At 41.1% G+C, this 21058-nt stretch overlaps 1 protein-coding gene across 1 annotated transcript in view; it reads right to left on the bottom strand.

Annotated features, from left to right (window-relative positions):
* Positions 1-469: 469 nt before the first annotated feature.
* tmtc1 (transmembrane O-mannosyltransferase targeting cadherins 1) overlaps positions 470-21058 on the bottom strand; it is a 109058-nt gene continuing 88469 nt past the window's right edge. Inside the window, exons 11-19 of the mRNA XM_084573375.1 lie at positions 17738-17881; positions 14275-14383; positions 13746-13848; positions 12504-12639; positions 11309-11453; positions 11022-11159; positions 9940-10062; positions 3648-3725; positions 470-2898 (exon numbers count right to left, since the gene is read on the bottom strand). Of these exons, the coding sequence (XP_084429501.1) occupies positions 2773-2898; positions 3648-3725; positions 9940-10062; positions 11022-11159; positions 11309-11453; positions 12504-12639; positions 13746-13848; positions 14275-14383; positions 17738-17881 (1102 nt within the window). The 3' untranslated portion in view covers positions 470-2772. The remainder of the gene's footprint in view (positions 2899-3647; positions 3726-9939; positions 10063-11021; positions 11160-11308; positions 11454-12503; positions 12640-13745; positions 13849-14274; positions 14384-17737; positions 17882-21058) is intronic.

Here is a 21058-nt window from a genome sequence, read left to right on the forward strand (position 1 = left end):
CAAGATATCAAAGACTCTTTAACATGTGTCACAAATTAATGACAGGTTCAAAGAAAGAAATGTGCGTGGATATCGTATTAAGTGCAATCATTTTAATTTATTAAGTGACTGATTGCAGAGCGTTTTTCTTTTGTGCTTTGATAACAGAATCTGCCTTTTCAGCTTCACTGTTAACAATTCCCAGCAAAAAGTCAAGCAGGCTTTTGCACATACTTTCATAAATGTGGTCGAGGTTACTCTTTTGCTCTTACCTTAGAACAAACAAAAAAGTATTGAGTTATTAATGGATGCCACGAAATAAATGTGATGGTGTGCATAAGGACAATTTGGAATCAAATCATACATGCAGTGTTCTTGCATGTGGTCTGCTGTCTGCTGTATTTTATGGGTTAGAATGACAACTAAATCCCCAATACACAGCAGGAAAAGCAATTTTAATTATTTTCAAATAAAACAACAAATCCAAAAAAACGTTTAATAAAACATAAACTTTATTTTCTTTGTGCGAGTCAGTCCTCGCACTACGTCACTTCATTTCCATCCCATTGTCATTCCACAACAAAAATTCATTCACAGTCAACAAAACCACGACGAGCGATCAAACGGCAACCTCCGGAGGTTATGGTACACACGAAAGCCGCAGGTTTCAGCTCCACACCGGAGCAGACACACTAGCTTATTATACTAGCAGAAGGCTTGTGACGTCAGGTTGAACACCGCAGCCACGTCTGGGAATGGAGGTCAGGTGAACATGGTTTGTCTCAAGAGGAAGCAGCCGGTATCTAATTACATTTTTAACAAGTCGGATAATCTGAGAGCTTTAGAAAAGTAGCCTCTGTTGTATTCACTGATATATTCCACTAGAGTGGAATTAAAATGAAACCTGTTCCCTCGTTTCCCTAGTGTGACACTATAAAATAAACTCAAAGGTCCACTTAGTAGCTTTTCAGAGCTTTCATCTGTATAGTCCTCTTCAGTCAATGGAGCTGATTCAGGTGTCACCATGTGGCTTAATGTTCATAATGCTAGTCTCAGTTCAAAGATGGTCTTTCTGAGGAGTAGCATCACAAATCTGACCACTATTATAATTCTATCATCCTTCTACCCGCCTTGGAACCTTTGTATGCTCTTCTCAATGTTCAGATGTTTGGAGTGGACTTATTCCTTCACTGAATTCAGGGTCTAAAACCGCAGGGCGATGTAACCTGTGCAAACTTTTAATCAGTGTGTGGTCGGTGATGTTGGGGTACATCAATATGCTGTTAAATGAGATATAAGCATGTCCTAACCACGTGCACTTTGAATAAATGAGGTCAGTGAAACTGCAGAGCAAGAGATAAGTGTGTGTTTTGTAGTGCAAAGCCCATATTGAAGCAGAAATCAGGCCTTTCAGGAGCAACAACTGAGGAAGACCGGGAAGAAGAAAAAGAGATTTGCTTTATTCAAGGAAAACAAAAAACAGACCAGTGGAAATCTGGGCTTTGGTATGATGAATTTAAATGTCACATTTTTGGTCTCAGCGTCCATGAGACACGGCGAAGGAGCTGTGAGGGTGTGAGTGGTGATTGCTGGTGACATTATACGGCAGAACCTAGCTACAGAATCTGCAGCCATCTCATCCGGTTTGGTAAATCTGTCGGGTCTTTTTTTCAGTGCATTCAGTAAATATTGAGGTAAGCGAATATCACAAGTGGTAGATAGTATAAACTGCTAATGGGTTAGATTAAGGTGAGATTCGATGAATGTCTCAATCAGTTATATGCTAAAAGACCAAATGCAATCTCTTTGTTAAGGTGCCCTCTCTAACACTGTAATGTGATCACTAGTGAACTGTGTCGTTTATATGGACCTGACTGTAGGTTTGTGGCTCAATGAGGCAGTGAAATGTGCTACTGTACTTCACTGCACATGTCACATTTGTTTCAGAGGTTGAAATGTAATCACTCATTTAACTTCAGTTCATAGCAAGTGAATAATTAAAGCATATTAACCTTCTCCTTTAGGCCTTGACTTGAGTCTCACTCAGCAACAGGCCATAAGTGATGTTGCTTGATTACTACAAAAACTCCAATTGCTGGACAGGATTTCTTCACTAAAGCAAACGAAGGCAGAGCTTAGAGTCGTGCTGGAGTCACAGTTCTAAGTGGATCTGGGTGAGGCCATGTGACTTTGTCTGGTTCCGAGTCCTGAGATGTGACAGGAAACTTCCCAAAGTTAGTAAATGGACCTCTGAGCTTAGATCATTTAAATGTACATACTCGACCAAAAGGTCAAGAAAGAACTCCCATGCTCCTTCCCTCCATTAAAATAATATTTGTCAAGCACTGTCACTGCACTAATGTAAATACTGTACATGAATAATTCTCAAAGGCAGAGCAGAAGACTGAATTATCTATAATTAAGTGCCGTAAAGGAAATAACTCCACATGAACCGAAATGACAAAACAATCAAATGTACTGTATGTTGAAGTAAAGCTGATGCAGACAGGCCAATGCACGGAGCTTCCAGTGGTCTTCAACCAGCCATTCATTTCTGCTTGCCACAGGAAAGGCTTCTGGACCTTGGCTTGATCGGTCTCTTAGACTCCATCACACCCGGTTTGACTCTGAACACCGTGCAGTTCTTGTAAGTTCAACCTCCTCCTCTGCTCCCCACATGGGCACAGGCTGGTTTTGTCCAGCAGTTTGGCTGCTGGTGTCTGGGCTCTAGAGGGCCGAACAGTGCCCCACCCTGTGGCCAGGACGATGCTGTGTCGGTGGGATCGCTGTGGTCTAAGCCCCCTCTGTCAGTCTCCTCTCCAGCCGGTCCAGCTTGGCAAGGTTTTCTTTGAGAAGTTTGGAACCAGGACTCAGAAGCAGGGCCCGCTGGTAGTACATCCTAGCAGCTGCGTAGTCTCCCTGTGCACGCACAAACACAACGTGCACATTTAACAAAGAGACATTTTCATTCATACCTGGCTGTGCTGTGATCTGTCATTAAACCTGTGATAACGGCACCAAGCTCACACCGTGACACAAATCAAACTGTGTGACGTTCAGCATCCTTTAGCAGAGCTGTGCAAAGTCTGACACCTGTCACAAGGGCTCAACTTTAAAACTGAATTCACATTAATGGATTGTGTCACAAGAAATATTATGATTTGCCTGACTTTCATATGGGAGATGTTCTAATGCAGGTGCAGTTCATAGTGTAGCCAAGAAAACTTGAAACTGTGACAATTGTCTACTTGTATGTAGTGGGCTTCTGGAAGACAAAAAATGACAGTTGTGCTGAATCTGTGATTTAAAATCTCTAGTGTTACATCCGTACACTATAAGGAGACTCTGACCAACATGTTTTACACTGTGAGGTATGTTTGAACTGAATGAATACGCTGCTTTGAGAAAAGACAATTAAAATGCACAGCTCTAAAATGCACAATTCCTTCCACAGTAGTTTGTCATCAGCTGAACTAGAGAACTCTGAAAGCTGCAACCAGTTTCCTTCTTTACTACAATAATAGTAGTAGTATCCTTCAATCTGACTGTGTTCCCTCAGAATAATTTTAATAAGGCTTCCAAATAACAAGGTACAGAAATGATGGAAAACTACTGCTGTGGTGTAGGACTGGATTTGGACACATTTGCTTTCCACTGTTGTTTGCTACCTTGATGTGCTGAATGCCCCCCATGTTCATCCAGGCCTGGGACTGGTCAGGTTTGAGTTCGACAGCCAGCTTGTAGCTCTGGCAGGAGAGAGAAACAAACAGTGATGAATACAGAAGTGATCTGAAGACTGATGCCATGTGCAGCAGCAATCAGACACTGAATATAATGCGGCTACATACAAACAACCTGAGCTGAATCTAACGGTTTTCATTACGGTCATTATATAGTTGAAAGTGTCTCCGTCTCTTACAGCCTTTAAGATGAAAAGTACTGAGTGATTGCATGTTGAACTGGACTTCAGACGCTGATTAGGTTCCCGAGGACACGATGATGTGGCTGAGCAATTCCAGGATACTACTGATTTTCTCATTATACGAAAGTCCTTCACAGTGAGTACTGCACTCACTGAAATGTATGCCAGCTAACGCTAAGCTAAAGGAAAGGCATGGCATCTTTTTTAGCTCCTCTCCTCCGCTGTGGGGGAAATCCGTGTTTACAGGAGTAGTTGTGTTCTCTGACCAATGAGAGGATCTCTGACCACAAGCAGAGGATCCTCTGGCCTGATTAGCAGACAGACTTTACAGTCACAGTGACAAACCACACACCAGTGCCAGGCAATGGGAGAAGTGGAATATATTCGATTGCTGGTGGATCTGGTTTATGTTGTGCTAATGAGAGCTTTCCCACAGAGGCGTCAAAGCAAATTAAATAATCAGTAGGTCTGATAACAACACAGTGATGTTAAGCACGTCTACACTGAAGTAACTGATGTAATCTTATTATTAATGAAGTTTTGGTGCACAGAAAGGAAGACCTCTCACCTCTCCTATTGTTCAGAAGTCCTGTTTTTCACCTGCTTTTCCACATAAGTCACATGTTCTCTCTGGCTGTCAAACCCTCTTTCGTTCCTTTCTAATATCGCCCTGCCAAGCCTGTGATTTTTCCGCCCTTCCACACTTGAGCTGTTCGAGCCCGTTCCTTAAATATCACTGGGTTTTCTCCTCCAGACTTACAACAGAGCAGCCCGCCGCCTTCCCTTACCCTCATTATTCTGAAGGATGTTACAGGTGTTTCAGCTTAAAAGATCCACCTTCCATCTGTCTGCTTTACACTCCTACGGTACGCTTATCAAAGGACATTTTGAATAAGTTTGTTTCAGTCAAAGTCACATCCAGTACATCTATGATAACAACCAAGCTGAGCAGTGACTTTATGTTCTACTTTTGCTTTCAGTGCTTTCTGGAAAGTATTCAAAGACAGATGGCTGACTTAACTCACTCATAGTGGCAGCTAGCGCTCAGTGCTGTTCATTCAGAGAAGTGGCAATGTGACCACCTGAAATACTTGCCTTCTTTTACATTCAAGCAGGGTAGGGTTAAGATCGTATCATGGATATACCAGTGAGTTTTGCACCAAGATATGAAAGACTACCATGACCTGTATACAACTGATGCTTTTGTTTAACCCTCATACCCTGTTTTAAAATAGTTTTTTTGTTATCAATTTTTTATTGTGTTTTATAAATCATACAGCAAACACACAAACAAACAGAGATACATGTAAAACAACAAATAAGACAACATATATCAAATAAGAAAACATACAGCATTCAACCGCATTCATTCCCCCCCACCCCCAGGTCTTGCTCTCCCCGCCCCAGAAAGAAGGAGATTCGGTTAGTTGATACAGTTCAACAAAGTTGACAAAATAGGTATGCCAAATTAAGATGGGAGATGAAAAAGGAAAAGAGTAAGTAGCAAGGGGACATCAGGCCACTATCTACTATGGCTACTATCTTGACATACTATCAATAAACGATGACCATAAAGTAATGTTTTTAGTCTGAGCGCCATGCATAATGGCCACAGACTTCTCTAGCTTAGCCAGATCTATAACTGTATTTACCCAATGTTTATAAGACAGATCATGAGGTGCTGTCCATCTCTGTGCTATCAGTTTCTTGGCAGCAGTAAGGCCTACCAGGAACCAGCGTTGGTGCATCAAAGATAGGTCTAGATCAGTCAAATCACAAAGCAATAAGATAGTTGGGGAACAGGGGATGGTACGCTCTAATACTATGGACATCTTATTGGAGACCATACTCCAAGAATCTCTCACACCAGGGCAATCCCAGACCATATGAACAAAAGTTCCTGTTGTACCTAAAGAACATAGCTGGCAATTGGGAGATGGGTTTAGTTTCATTAAAAATAATTTGCGAGGAGTACAGTAGAGTCTGTGTATGAAATTATAATGAATCATCTGATGGTTGGGATTACGAGATGATAAGACTATCTTTGACCAGACTGTAGTCTAATTTATTGTATTAGGTGCAATCGAGAGATCATGGCTCCAGTGACTATCAACCTGCAGTGGTTTTTCTGCACGTTTGGTGATGTATGTGTAAATAGAGGAGACCAATCCTCGGGTAGATGAGGTAGTACAAATTCTATGAATCGGATGAGGCTCCAAATTATCTCCCCATGGGACTCCATATGCCAGTAGGGCACTGCGGAGTTGTAAGTAGAAGAAAAAAGAAGTACCAGGTAAATTGTAGTGTGACTTCAGGTCTTGAAAAGATCTGAGTGTATTCTCTGATGTAATGTCAGAGAGGTAAATAGTTACGTTGTTACCATTAAGGGACAAAGGTGCTTCAAAAATGGTATAAAATAGCATATGTTAAGATGTTAAGATTTTTGCTTTTTGTTTTTTTAACATAACTCTTTTAACTTCAGACCTAAGCATGAATACCAAAAGTTTGATTAATTTCAGAATTTTAACCTTTTATATGCTTTGTTTTTTCAAAAATTGCAATATTTCTTAATAGCAACAACATAACAATTTACATCACACAGAGTTAAAACAGAGTAATATGGGATTTGTGTTTGAAATATTAAAATTAGTTACAAACTACACACCTTTTTCAAATATCATCGGAAAAAGCATAACCACTGCTATGTAAATCTGTCAAAGGACACTTTTGTCCCTAACAGGACACGAGGCTCAACCTGCCTGCTTATTAAATGTACAAATCAACTATTTAGGGCTTACACAAACTGGCTGTTTTATAAGGAAGGCCTCAGTACATGCTGTCATGAATTACACAAAATGGTGACAACATTCATTTGAGATGCTGCTGCAGGATGACATGATAGCGTCAGCATTTCTGCAGATTTGTCTGCTGCACTTTCATGCTATCAACTCCTGTTCTATCACATCCCAAAGATTCTCTGTTGGATTCAGATCTGGCACTGGGAGAGAGGCCACTGTCGTGTACTGTAACACTGTGAGGTCTTGACATTAATATGTAGAGGGCACTGAGAGGACGGTTGTGTTTGTCCATGTGTTTATACTATTGATACTGAGCCTAACATTAGCAGCTTTGGCAGAATAAAGATTCAACAGACCTGGCTACAGTTTTCATTTTTTCACTGTCAGTGCTCAGACTGGCTGACAGGAGAGGAACCTGACATGTCTCCTGCTGTTAAGGCTAATCCACAAGCCTGTTGCTCACTGGCTGTTTTTTTTTTTTTTTTTGGCATTCCAAGTAAACTCTACAAAGCACGGTGGTGGTGGTGATAAAAATCAAAGCAGCCTCTCTGGCACCAGCAATGTGACTGTTTCTGCTGCTGCATGTGTCTTTAAATACCAGCAGCATTCTGGAGAGCGTCTACTTTCATTTATTTGCACATGCAGGGTGCATTTTGCTTTTATGAATTAACACGGAATTTAACAAAATAAAAATTCCATTTTACAAACATTTGCAAAAAAAAAATATTAAAAACTACTCTCCTTCTAACCCATTTTACCCCTTTTGATTTTGGTTTGCTGAAGATTATTGGTCTCTTCATTACATCTAACAAGCAAGAATGTCAAGAATTTGCAGTACCAAGAAAAGTGACTGCTTTTTTATGTATGCTTATTATGTGCACATACTAAGGCAGAGCGGTTTGAACCAGTGCTCTGACATACTTGACACAAAAACAGACATAAAAGCCCTAAAATCAACCAGTTTAAAAGCAGACTTCAAACAGTTTCTCAGGCTTGTCTCGTGTTTGCTGTCCTCCCCGAGTCTGTGATAATGCCTGTGAAATAACACATCAAAACCTTATCTGCATCAATTAATAAGACAGGTTCCCTGCACAAACAATGCTCTCTTTAAAGCTCCAGTAACCCGAGATGACCTCCTTGGCTCTGTCTGCTGTCTGTCTAGCTTCCACTTCATCAGTGTTTCCAGCAGAGCACTCTGAGTTGTTTGCCTTTTCTCTTCTCAAGCCCTGTTATCAGGAAGTCAATGGGCGTGCCTACCAGAAACTTCCTCAGCCGATAAAATCTGATACATGATCCTGGGACAAGTTATTCAGGGTATGCCAGAAGATCTGTGTGGATGGAACTCCCACGGTTACAGTATAAGCCAGATGGCCGACACAGTCCGGGCCGACCACAATTGCACTAATGAGCTGGGACTGTAAATGCTTCTCACTTTTCATTCTTTTCAGTCAGTTTGAAATTTCAGTTGTATTAACAAAACAGTGGGGCTATGTAAACCCCAGCTCTAAGGGGGAAACATATTTAGAAACCTGATCTGATTTTGTCTCATTTATTTGCATTCGGTTGATGTAGATTTATTTTTTCAAATGCAACTAAATAAGAAAATTCTGAAGGTTAGCCGAAGCAAAACTAAATACATGTGTGTGAAGGAGAGGGACCCAGGTGTAACGGCAAGGTTACAGGGGCAGAGGTGCAGAATTTGAACTAAATAAGAAAATTCTGTCTCTCTCTGAATCTGCCACTCATCTGTCTTGATGCATATCGTCTGTTGACAGTAGTCTGGCGTCTGCAGACTCAGTTCTTATCAGAATATGAGTCTGGTAACTACAAATTTCATTATGGGGCGTGTTTAAGCCAATACAGGGGGAAACAAATACCTCTGCAACCAATCAGTTGTAATTTTGTTGTAAACAAATTCAACTCCATGGTTCTCAGATGGCATGGATTGCTTCATCGCTGTTGTTCAGTCACATGTTCTCTCTGGCTGTCAAACCCTCTTTCGCTCCTTTCTAATATCACCCTGCCAAGCCTATGATTTTTCCGACCATCCGTACTTGAGCCGTTCAAGCCTGTTCCTTAAATATCGATGACTTTAACAAGGAGAGCTGTATTTAAAATTCATCTATCTCATCTGTCTGTCATCTTTGATGCACAGTTTTGGTCATTTAAGTCTTACAGTTGTTACTGGATAAATTTGCCTTTGTATTTTTGGTGGTAATTCCAAAAATAAACTAAATTAAGAACCTGACATTAACTAACCACTTATTTCTGCCTACTCCTAGGGCTCGAAATCTAATATCTACTGTGGATGCAATTATCTTTCTTCTTCATCTGTACATAATGGGGGAGTCTACTGCTCTGGAATGCAGATAATTTATTACTTTGAGTTACTCTGTTGTTTCATGCCATCAGCTGATTGCAGATTGCCTTGCTCCTAAGTTCTTTCACAATTCACAGAGGTTTAGGTCTCCAATTTAGCAATGCCTGCTGAGTTTGAGTCTGAAAGGCACAGCTTTAGTATATACCAGAATCAGCTGGAGGATGGTGGCGCTTTCTAAATCTCACTCTGATCTGGCAATGTGGCCAAGGAGACTCATTGTATTTCAGAATTCTCCCAGGCGTCTCAGAACCCAAGATTCATTTTGGCCTCACAGCTGTGCAGCTGACACAGACTACATTTTTGGATATTCTTTTGTGGTGGAAATGTCTGTGTATGTGTGTGCACACATATGCAAATGTGTGTTTTGACAAAACCTTTCCATGATTTTGGTAGTGCTCAATGGAACTAGTACATTCTGTGGAGTTCCTGTTTGTGCAAAGCATTTAAAAACCTCACCCCGGAATTTACAAAAGCCGGGTGCAGCTTTTAGGCTTAAATATTGAGGACAGGGGAAGTCCAGTCCCTCGTTACAAGCTGGGCTCAGGGATCAATGCAAAAGCTTTTGTGCCTCCCACAACACTGAATATGATAATTAACAATTATACTTATCTAAAAAGTTGATGCTGATTTGTAATTTAGCACACTCTGACGTGAGCATCTTATTTAAATTGTTACCTGTTGTAGAAACGTACATGTGCTGTGGTTCGCAAACATTTCTCTTGTTTTCCAGAATCAATCAGGGAGACACAGTTCTGATAAGCTGCTATAGGAAATCTATACTGCTTACAGGAGGAAAAGGTGAGGAAGACATGGAAAAAAAGAGTCAATACGAGAGAGAGAGAGAGAGAGAGCGGTAGTACCTCGAAGGCTCTGTCCAGCTGGTTCATCTCTCTGAGCTGGTTTCCTTTGGAGAAATGCAGCTCGGCTCTCACTGTCAGATCACTGGGATTCTGCTGCAGGGCCCTGTCCAGAGCATCCAGAGCCTGGTGCAAACACACAGTCAGTACACACACACACAGACACTGAAGATGGATAGACACGGATGTCTTGCATTTAGAGTATCTTTTCCGGCTGGAATGCTGACAATCACGGTTGGTTCAGAGAATGCACAGTAGGCTCTGCAAAAAGCACATTCACTACCTGCTACAATTAACCAGGAGCACTATGGAAAAGAGAGGGATGGATGGAGGACAAGACTGAGCAGAGGAGCAGAGTGTAGAGGAGGGGAAGTCAGAGCTGATTTAGAACAGAGCTTAGCAGACAGAATAATTTATTCCTGCTTTTCTGTCAAACTGCACCGTCAGCTCAATCACTGCTACTCTGGAAAACACCGGAACAGAACTGAGGAATTACAATCTGTGAATGTGTCGATGAATTAAGCAGACACCGTGCTGCTGGGAGTTGCAGGTGTAGGAACAATGCTGCATCATCACTGAAGCCCACCTCAACTTTCTTAACCTTTCGTGACCCTGTCCAGAGCTGGCAGTGCAAATTAAACTCTTTCTGGTTGTTCTTTTCATGTTTGTGGCACTGAATAGTTCCTTCCTTTATGCTACGAAAGCATAATCAAAATCAGCCCTGGAAATCCATACAATTACAGCATGTATGATGGTATTTTATACAGATGTACAACCAGAAAGAGTTTAATGAATACAAAAACTGTCAATTTATATTTTCTATTAAACTGACTCACAGGGAAAATGTAAGGCACAAGTGCTGATGGTGGTGACAGAACAGAGTGGGCAGCTGAGTGGTGAGCAGTGGGCTTGTGCTCACCAGCAAATGCCTACCGCTCTGATGTAAAGCAGAGGTGATTTGTTTCCACGGTAACAGTCGTAGCGGCTGTCAGTTTATAATTCCTGACTGTGATCGTCTGAACCCGCTGCGTGAGATTTTACATCTGCACAATGGAAATCAAAGCCGGGACACAGAAAAAACAAACCTCTGTGTAGTTGCCACGCTTGCTGTAGATGGCAGACAGGAGGCGATAACATTCAATACAGCTGCTTTCTCTGGATATGATATCCAGGGTCATCTTCTCCGCCTCTTTGGTGCGACCGGCCATGGCTAAAACCTGAGCCTGGAACAGCAACACAGAGTGTGTAACACGAGACAAACCGCTTTTTCCAAGTGAATATCCTGTATGTGGCAGCTTTCTGCTTTCCCCCTCCCACACACATGTGCCCCTAGTTGTCCTGGCATTCCACGAGACATTTAATGAGTGTTTACCAGAGCCAGCCAGATGTCTGTACTGTCTGGCTGCAGGGCAGCAGCCTCTCTGTACACCTGCAGGGCCTCTTCGTAGCGACCTGTGTTGTAATACAGCGCTCCGAGGGGAGTCAAGATGTCCACCTTCCTCGTCACCTGCAGTGCCCTGCAGGCAGAGTTCAAAGGTCATGAGGCTGGAGGTTGTTAGTGTGTGCATATCCATTAGCAGGTTCAATCACTAGCAGCTTTCCCATCTGTCTCTCTGCATATAAACTGGAAGCCACTGACAAAGGTGCTACATACAGTTATATAACATAGATTGCCAGGCATCATTACTGTCAATCTGTAGTTTTAAATTTTAAATTCATATTAAGTCATGATATGAGGAACATGTTCAAGAGCATTATCATTCAAATGCTGGTTCAGGGCACTGATATTTGCCTGCATGAGCTCCTCACACGCACTGTTTGAGCAGAAAGCACAAAACAGATGGGATGTACGTATGACACTAAGCTCGTTAACCAACAAAATCTGTCAGAACGCAGCAGCACAAGCAATTTATCAAACACTTGTTCAACATGAAGATTACAAATTTGCAGAAATCCACTTGACGCCATGCCGACTGACCTGCCTCACCTGTTAGCTAACAGTGAATAATAAGATACAGAAGAAAGACCAACATTCAGGCATATCAGTTTCATCCCTGAGTGTTCAGCGCAGAACAAGGTCCAAAATCAATGGAAACAGAATTTGAAAGTCGTATTAAAGACTGCATTATTAGGCTCTGTAAATAGCCTGCAGTTATTCACTACTACCTGAATGCATCATTCTCCAATCTGCCTGTGATACCTCTTAGAAGCTAACTCACCTGTGATAGAACAAATGCTGTCTTTAACAGCTTTATTTATATTCATTTTATTAATCTTTCTATCAATCTTTCTTTTTCTGTCTCTACCCAGCTGGCAAATGGGTCCCTCCATATGAGCTGGATCTGTTTTTCCTTGCCACTCCAGGCCGGGTTTTGAGTCTTGAGACAATTTGTATTGTTATTAATGCCATATAACGCTATATAAATATACATATGAACTGAACAGAAAAGATCTTCTGAATGTTCTATGAGGTCAACAGTCTAAATTTAAGTCTAAGCAATAATCCTGCTGCTGAGAAGTGCTGTTGCTTCAGGCCATCCCTGAGTAAGAAACTCTATTTTTCTTACCTTTTGTACCAAGTCTCAGCTTCTTTGTTCTCATTGGATGATCGGAGTAGACGGCCCAGGTTCACCATGGCAACATAATGCGCTGGTTTGAGTCGAACTGCTTGCTGGTAGTGGGCGGCTGCCAGTTCCCCTTCTCCTAGAGAACAAGGAGGAAAGAAACAAATCAAGGAAACAATAATTATGAAGAAGAGTGAAAGAAAGGATGATGAATGGAAAGAAAACGAGACAGAAGAATGTGATCCCGGTTGTCCCACGTTTAACGTCTACTACTTATAATGGTACCTGTGGCTTCAGTAGAAATATTTTAGGAACAAGAATATATTCATAAAGTCTGCTTGAATCATAACCCTACCCAGAAGCATCAATATTGATTTACACAAGTACCTTAGCCTGTGACTTCCCCATTGCTGCCAAACATTTCATAACATAGGATTTAGATTGGGTTGCTAACCCTTCGGTGGCCGATAAAAAAGTCAGAAGCATCACTGTGTTGAACTCAGAATGAACTCAACATTGGCAATACTGGTGCTACTGTAATGGTGAAACTACCTAAGATTCACATATCTCTCCAGGCTTATTTATTCATGAATACATTAATTTTAAAAGGCACTTTTAAGCAACTGCCTGAAATACTATTGGGAGAAGACGATGTTGCTTCATAGTGTGTTGGGAAGCATTGCCAACCAACATACTGGAGATGTACTAACCTTAATTTTAGATCTGTGCAGGCTGCAAACCTGATTTCTCTGGTCAAACTGATTTTTATAATGTTCTAAAAGGAAATTAAATCAACTGCTGCCCAGAAGGTAGAAAATCAATTACAAACTTAAGGTAGACACAGCAAAAAAACATCAAATGGCCTCAATCAGCTTGATATAAAACCAGTGTTTGGATCTTTTGCTCAATGTAGATATACACCGATCAGTCATAACAATATGACCACTGACCTGGCCTCCAAATTCACTAGATCCCAAACTGATCAAGAATCTGTGGTATGATCCACTAAGGCCCCTCCCCTCAACCCATAGGACCCAAAGGCCCCCACTAACAACATTCTATTTCCAGACACCACAGGACACCCTCAGAAGGCCCATGTCCATTGTCTGATGAGTCACAACTGTTTTGGAAGCACAAGGGAGACCTACACAATATTGGGAAGGGGGACCAAATGTTATGCCTGATTGTTGTATGTAATCAGTAGAAGACTGCAGTGTTAATGGGAATCTGGCAGATTAAACTCACCTGTGTCCACCAGAAACACTCCGTAGTTGTTATGCAGGTCAGAATTGTCCGGACAGTTCTCTATACCTTTTAAATACACCTCATTGGCTTCAACAAAGCGTTTCTGTGAAGGAACACAGGTAAAAGTAAGGAGATACTATGAAAGAGAATGATGGGGATGGGGATAAAAACCTCTTCACGGTTACTAAACTTGTCTGGAAAGGATTTGTGGCTCTACTGTGGATGGTGTCGCAGGGCTTAGCCATCAGTCATAATGAGAATGTGTAGAGAACAAAGAATGTGTTGCTAAGAATTCTAAGTTAGTTTTCCCTGAACTGCAAGTTGGAAGCTAACTTAAAAGAAATAAGTGAATCCAGGAAATGAAGCTGGAGCGTGTGCAACTGAACGAGCTTCTCTAATGCTGGTTTACTGCACAGCTAATTTGTTCCTGAAATTATATGAAGTATGACGGATTATAATGAGTCTCCAGATGCAGAAGAAGAATGTGCTACATAGTGTGTGATTTTTTTTGTTGTTTGTTTTGTTTTACCTGTTCAGCATAGAGTGATGCCAAACTGGAGTAAGCATCAGCAAAATGTGGACCAAAACGTATGGAGTCCTTCAGCAGGACCTCAGCCTCTTTCTCCTTCGCTTTGGACCTGGAACAGAGTCATTGTTGGCACATCATCACTATCATTTCTGTCTGTATTAACCTGAATGAACTAAAACTAGTTCAAGTCGCTAGTTCAGTTGACTTGGGTTCGATTACTGGCCAATGCATGACATAAAAAGACTCCTCTCATGGCACGCTGCACAATCACATGAAGATGTGTAGCAAACAGCTGTACAGTTGGGTTTTTGTGACTGCGCTGTTGCTCTGTGGTGTGAAAAGAGTTCACTTAAGGGTGAATTTACACCTTTTGGCTACATCATGTATTTATGGACTACCCAAAATAAACAAGGAAGGACTCACTCAGACTAGTCATCGCATACAACATTGTCAAGCACCTGGCCACCATTGGTCTCCATTAGTAGGCAACACTTCCATATGAAGAAACCATCTGATGATGTTTACATGGGACCTTGGCCGATAGAACCAACCACGTTTGTGTGTTGCTCGACCTATGCCCGACTATCACCTTTTTCCAATTTAATGGGGTCGCCTATAGACACAAATAGCTTTATGGAGGAGCACTGAACTATTTGGTAGGAACTACCCCAACCCTCTGGTACATGTATGTCCAAGATATCTGAGGAAGATTCCATTTTTTGTTCAAGCCATCACTGCCTTGGAGTACCAATAGACACTTCCGTGAAGAATCCTAGCCACTACGCCATCGGATACTTTTGTGGCTTTTGGGCAGTGGAAAGTAGGAGTTAATGTAGTGTATGCAGGATGCAGTTCGGTACAGTGAGATGTTCCTTTTTAAACACCAACTGCGCTACAGTCTTTTTAGAACTGAAGAAGCTACTTGGACAAGTGTCAAAACTCAAGTCCAGTTGCCCTGGTTGGGCCCTTGTTAAGAGTTACATAGTCCAATGGACAATATCCATCATCATGGGTTCATGTAAGGTCAGCATCTTGTTCTCGCTGCCTGGCAACCACATGGGCTATTCGTTTCCAGTTCAGTCATAAGGCTGTTATCATCATCATCACCATTCCTTCATTCTTAATATCACCATCAACATAACCAGTAATAGCGTCATTATCATACTATCATCATAGTCGTTCTTCATCATAAGTAGCAGAAAAATGCCTCCCAGTCAGTATCATTATCATCATTATCATCCCTCGAAATAATATTATTATACATATCACTCTACTTTATTTCACATTGTATTATCTTAAAAATTTATACAGATCCTTTATCCACATCTACAAAAACAATCAAACCACACGTACAGACATACAGACACACACACAGAGCTGTCATGGTCATGCAGCAGTGGATCGATGGTTCAGCAGCTCTGTTTGTTTTCACAGCTAAAATGATGAGACAGAGTCGGTAATGGAGCTCAGCCATAAATTGGACTTCATTTCAACTTGTATTATTGATGTTATTTTCTGTTAGAGCCAGCAGAGCTTGGGGCAGTGCAGGCTGTTTGACTGCAAAACAAAGAAACAAATTAACAAGAAAACTCCACAATGTAATAATTATATAAAAAGCTAGTCAGGTTACATTGGAGGCGTCAAGAGTCAGGGATATTGACAACTTTCATTTACTAAATGTGGCAGTTCATAATTCTTGAGGCCAAACAGTGTTGGACTACAGTATGAGTAATGCCACTACTTCTTTAGCTGACTACTCATTTTTATCAGGGTACCGGGGCCACGTTTCAGCATCTCTCAGTTCTGTCCTCGTCTACACTGACACACCATGACCAGCTCCCTAGCTTCCTGATAATGATGATAATAAGGATGCCAATGCATCAGCTCCACAAGGTCATGTCCACACTGACACACTCTGACTTCAGTGCCCTGCATCATTAGTGCAGTGAATCATTGTCAATAAAGACTCAATATATACTTAATTTCCTAGACCAGCAACGGTATTTGAGAAGGCACTGACATTTTTCACTTTCGCGCAGCGTGACTGCTTAGTGCTTAGTTGACGAGATCTGACCTGGGGATATGAATTAAGCCAGATCCTGAATGGATGTAAGTGATCACGTTGTGACCGCAGGAGAAAACATTATTTCGAGGCAGACTGAGTCTGTGAAGACAGGAAAACTTGCATGTATTGCTGCTTTTGATCAGGGCAGATTCAGTTGGTAGAAGATTGTGCTCCTGACAGTGGTTATTACTTTAATCTTTTCACTTGATCCGTTTGTGTTGACCACATTTTGAATTATGTACAGGTATTCTCAGGTTTATTTGATGAGGGGCTCACTTTGATTAGGTGTCTATAAGGGCATCTCAGAATCATACTTTTTCTGAAACACTGTCAACATGATGACATTCCAGGTTATGATGTTATAAATATGGGCATTCTGCAGGGCAAAGGCGAAAGATAAAGACACACTGTAAGCCTTACAGTCAGTGACAAAGTAAGGCGGGTAAAGGTACCAATCAAATGGCCAAAAATTAAGCTAAAAACTGTTTTGTGTGCAGATGAAATTGGAACAGACTATTCGATGAACTCATGGAATCTTGTTTACTCTTCCTAAATAGCCCTATACAGTATGTTGGCATTAGCACATGTGTAGTTAGCGGAAACATTTATGAGTAATTTTCTTTTGCACTAGAAACCTTTAAGGGACACAGATGGTATACTGTATGTGTTGGAGTTTGAGACCACAACACAATAGGGAACAAGCAACTGTATGTAATTCCAAACTGGTTGTCATTATTTTCTGCTCTTCATGAATGTAACTTTGTATCTGAACAGCAGCATGGCAAAAACGTACAACGCACAAGATGTAATCATTACTGTTTTAGCTTATTTGCTAATGGGCCGACCTTTACTGTTTACCTAATTCAGTCTTCACATTGTGAGCTGCTTAATCAATATTGTGTACAGAGATAAGTGACCAATTAAAGATTTCCTTCGGCTGACTCAATCTTCACAGCCAGATTTCTATGCATTCTTTTTCCACAGGACTGCTGCTATAGGCAGTTACATATACCTGCCAGCTCACAAGAAAGCAGGGACCAGCGTGAAGAGGGTTTTTGGAGGGTAATAATAATTTATATCAATACTTGAATGAGTCTTGATTTTTGTAATGGACTGACTGACTGGGAAAACAGTCATTTTATCTATAATGTACTGCTGCTGCTGAAACACAATGCCAGTTTTGGAAGCTGTTTGTAGAACTGAGAGATTGATCTCTGGGAACTTTCTCACAAACCTATTTACTAACAACATTAGCCAGTTCCAGCTGTGATGAGTGCATTCAGTTTCTGTTAGGTCAAGGCCAATGCCGAGGTCAGGCTTTTGTGTTGTCTGATCAAAACTAAATACTGTCACTGCATGTCTTCTCTACAATAGCCATTTAGTGCTTGTTTCTCTTACTTAAGGAGGTTTCCCAGGTTAAACAGAGCTCGGTTATGCTGAGGGTTGATGTCCAGGGCCTTCCTGTAATAGCGCTCAGCCTCCTCCGTGCTGCGAGTCAGAGTGCCAAGATTGTTCATGGCGCTGGCGTGACGGGGGTATAACCTGAGAGCAGAGGAGAGGAGGACAGAATTATTAATTTAGAACGTTTTGCATAAAGATGAAAATGCAAATCTTTGACTCTGCCAAGGAAAATTAAGAGCCACAGCCAAGTCACAGATGTATAAAACATAGGAAATCCCTACTGACATCTCTTGCAAATCCTCAAACTATTTCTTAACATTTTATTTTCTATCTGCATGTATAGTTTTACTTGCATTTTTCCCATTTATGTGTAAACAAGGAAATTTATAAAATGTATATACAGCTGTGCAGAAAGTTATTAAAAAAAGGAGTGCTATGTGAAATGTGTGCATTAGTGACAGACCCCACTGAGAATCATCACTATGGAGGAATTTTCCTTCCTCCTTTCCAAATATTGTGTTCATTCAGATACAGTAGCCTATTAAGTGTAAAGGTTACTTAGGTCACAGTGTTCCCAAATGTATACAGTATCTCTCACTGCTGATACCAAGCAAGACAGAATGCATGAGTCCGTGTCTCTACCCCAAGGACCCTGCAGCTCCAGTCTTAAGACATAAATCCCTTCTCTGTAAATATTTAGGCCGGCAAGCTGTCTTCACTTTGTGGAAAGCTACAGACAAGGACATGTGTAGCACTAAGGCCTATAAAAGCACGCTGCTGAGAGAAACAGAATTGGGGTGTTCAATGAATGTTTATACTGAGATTTCCAAGTCTTATTAGAATCCTTTTGTAGCCCGGTCACAAGGCTTCCAACACAAATTGGCAGTACAACCCCAAAAGAACACGTTCAAGCTTTTCTCTTTATTTTGTCTTACCATGTTTGTGTTTGATGGGACGCTCAAGAAACTGTGTTTATTTTTCTATGTGTCGGCTGTGCACATATAAGACCTGAAAAAGGTCAGTGCCCGGGCAATGTCAATCACACTGTAAGTGTGCCAGACCTCCTGGCTGAATTCTGTGGGAGAGTTGCTCAGAATGAATGTTGTCGTACAAACCCCACAGTGGATTCAATAAATGTTTCTGTGTGAGACTCCCAAGACTCCTGGAAATCGTTCAGCACAAGTAAACATGGTCACAAGAGAGCTCTGCAGTTTTCCTCTGTGTTCTAAACTCTGTGTTAATGAACCAAATGTATAAGCTGTACACAAGTGGCCTACAAAAACGCAGGCTTGAAGTGTCAAGCGTGTGAATCAAATATAAAGAACCAAAATCTAAACTAGCAGCATTGGACTCGTGCAGCTCTAATCCTAAAATTATAGTTACAGAAACACACAGACACCACAACAAAATTTGCAATGTTGTGTTTATATATTCTGATGTATTTTGGAGTTTCTTCTCTCCATCAATTATCTTTGTAGCAGTAGCAACAGGCTGCTGTCGTATACAGTTCTCTTCAGCTGACAATCACAAAATGCATTCCATTTTGTAACTTCTGTATTCTGTATTACCTTCAGTCATATATGTGAATTCAGCTAAAAATTGAGACTGTTGCTGAAAGATACTCGCCCTCTAATACTGAACGGCCATTGTTTGACTTGTGGATTAGTTGTGCCTCAGCAGATAGCGGGTTTCCACAAACCAGAGGGTTAGTGGTTTGATCCCTGGTACAGTGTGTGAACGAGTGGTTTTACATTGTGACGGTAAAATGCCAATTTTTACCAATAGCTAGAAAAATTCTATATAAATACAAAACCATTTACTTGTTAAGCAGTTATTTGTTTTGCTCTTTATTAATATCTATATTCGTGTGTGTATCTGTATGCTCTTCTATTTCTCAACAAACAAAGTATCATGTATTGATCTTCTTATGGTGTGCCTGATCACGTGCCAGTTAGCCTAACACAGACACTTTCAACTTAGTTCAGATGCCAAGTTTAGCCCTATCACAAAGCTACTGCTGGAGACTTAACGCACAGCTGTATTTATAACTGCTGAACAACAGTTGCAGGTGGATTTTCCAAAACTAACCTCTGATGAGTGAATCACATTTAAATCAGTGTGCATCAGGATGCTGCTTGAGTGGAAGGATACAGGTCAGGGAACATAAAAGGACCTGGTCAATGACACTCGTCTGCTTCAGTTTGATCTCTAACCTAGAAGTAGTGCATCTGAGTCTGAAAAATAATATTTCCTTTAAATGACAGAATGTAATATAATAAAAATTCTTTCCAGGTTTATATGAACATGTGGTCCATGACTACACTGAATGGACAGAATATTGCGGAAAAACTTTAAATTGGCTAAAACTGGTACAATTCTACTTTTAAATTCATGATTAGTCAGTGGCTAATCTGGATAGTTACGTACATCAAAGGCTTAAACAGTATTTACATTTTTTTAATAGCGGACTAATCATCTTGGTATGAAACTTGTCTGTAGGCTGATACAGAGCAATGCTGTCAAACTATATTCGTCTTAGTAAGCGCTAATGGCTACATACTTCCACAGGGAGGCATACCAGAACATGATCTTGATTGGACTAAGTGGCTTGTCACAGTGATAATGATTATCTTCCGAGCAAATGGTGCAGATAAATCAGCACTGAATGTGGACTCTAAAGCCAGCAGCTTCTCTGCTGACATTTAATGGCGCTCTCCATCACCGCTACAAAAGACCTCCGTGTAATTGAAATATACTTTTATATTGAGTGCCCATAATGGTGACACAATCAATGACGAGAGACCCAGGGCGAGAGGAGAGTGCGTGCCGTGGCAGCGCTCTTTGCTGTCTCTATAGTAACATAGCTCCGCATGTCTATACAGTATGTAGGTGTTTTATGGCAGAATGCGGTGGAGACGCAGCAACAAACCACAACAATCACATTAAATGGTAATATAGCACTTTTCTATCTATTGGTACTCAAGCGCTTTACAGTCACAGTGACACATCGACCTATTCACTCACACAAGCAGACACACATTCACACACCAGCACTAAGCACTGGGAGGTCAGTGTCTTACTCAGTGGGGATCAAACTGCTAACCCTCCAGTTCGTGGACAACCCACTCTACCTACCAAACCACCTATTTTTTTTTTTACCAATAAGTTGATGTTTGCTGTCTAATGGCTACTGGGGCATGAGAACATGTACAGGCCTCCAAAAACCAAGGTTCTAGCCTTTCATGAGCTTCAGAAAAGAATGGCAATCTCATTTGCTCCTTTCTACTCTGTTTGTTATAAATCTGCACCTCCTTTCTG

This window comes from Chelon labrosus (genome assembly GCF_963514085.1).
Source record: "Chelon labrosus genome assembly, chromosome: 23".
Lineage (NCBI taxonomy): Eukaryota > Metazoa > Chordata > Actinopteri > Mugiliformes > Mugilidae > Chelon > Chelon labrosus.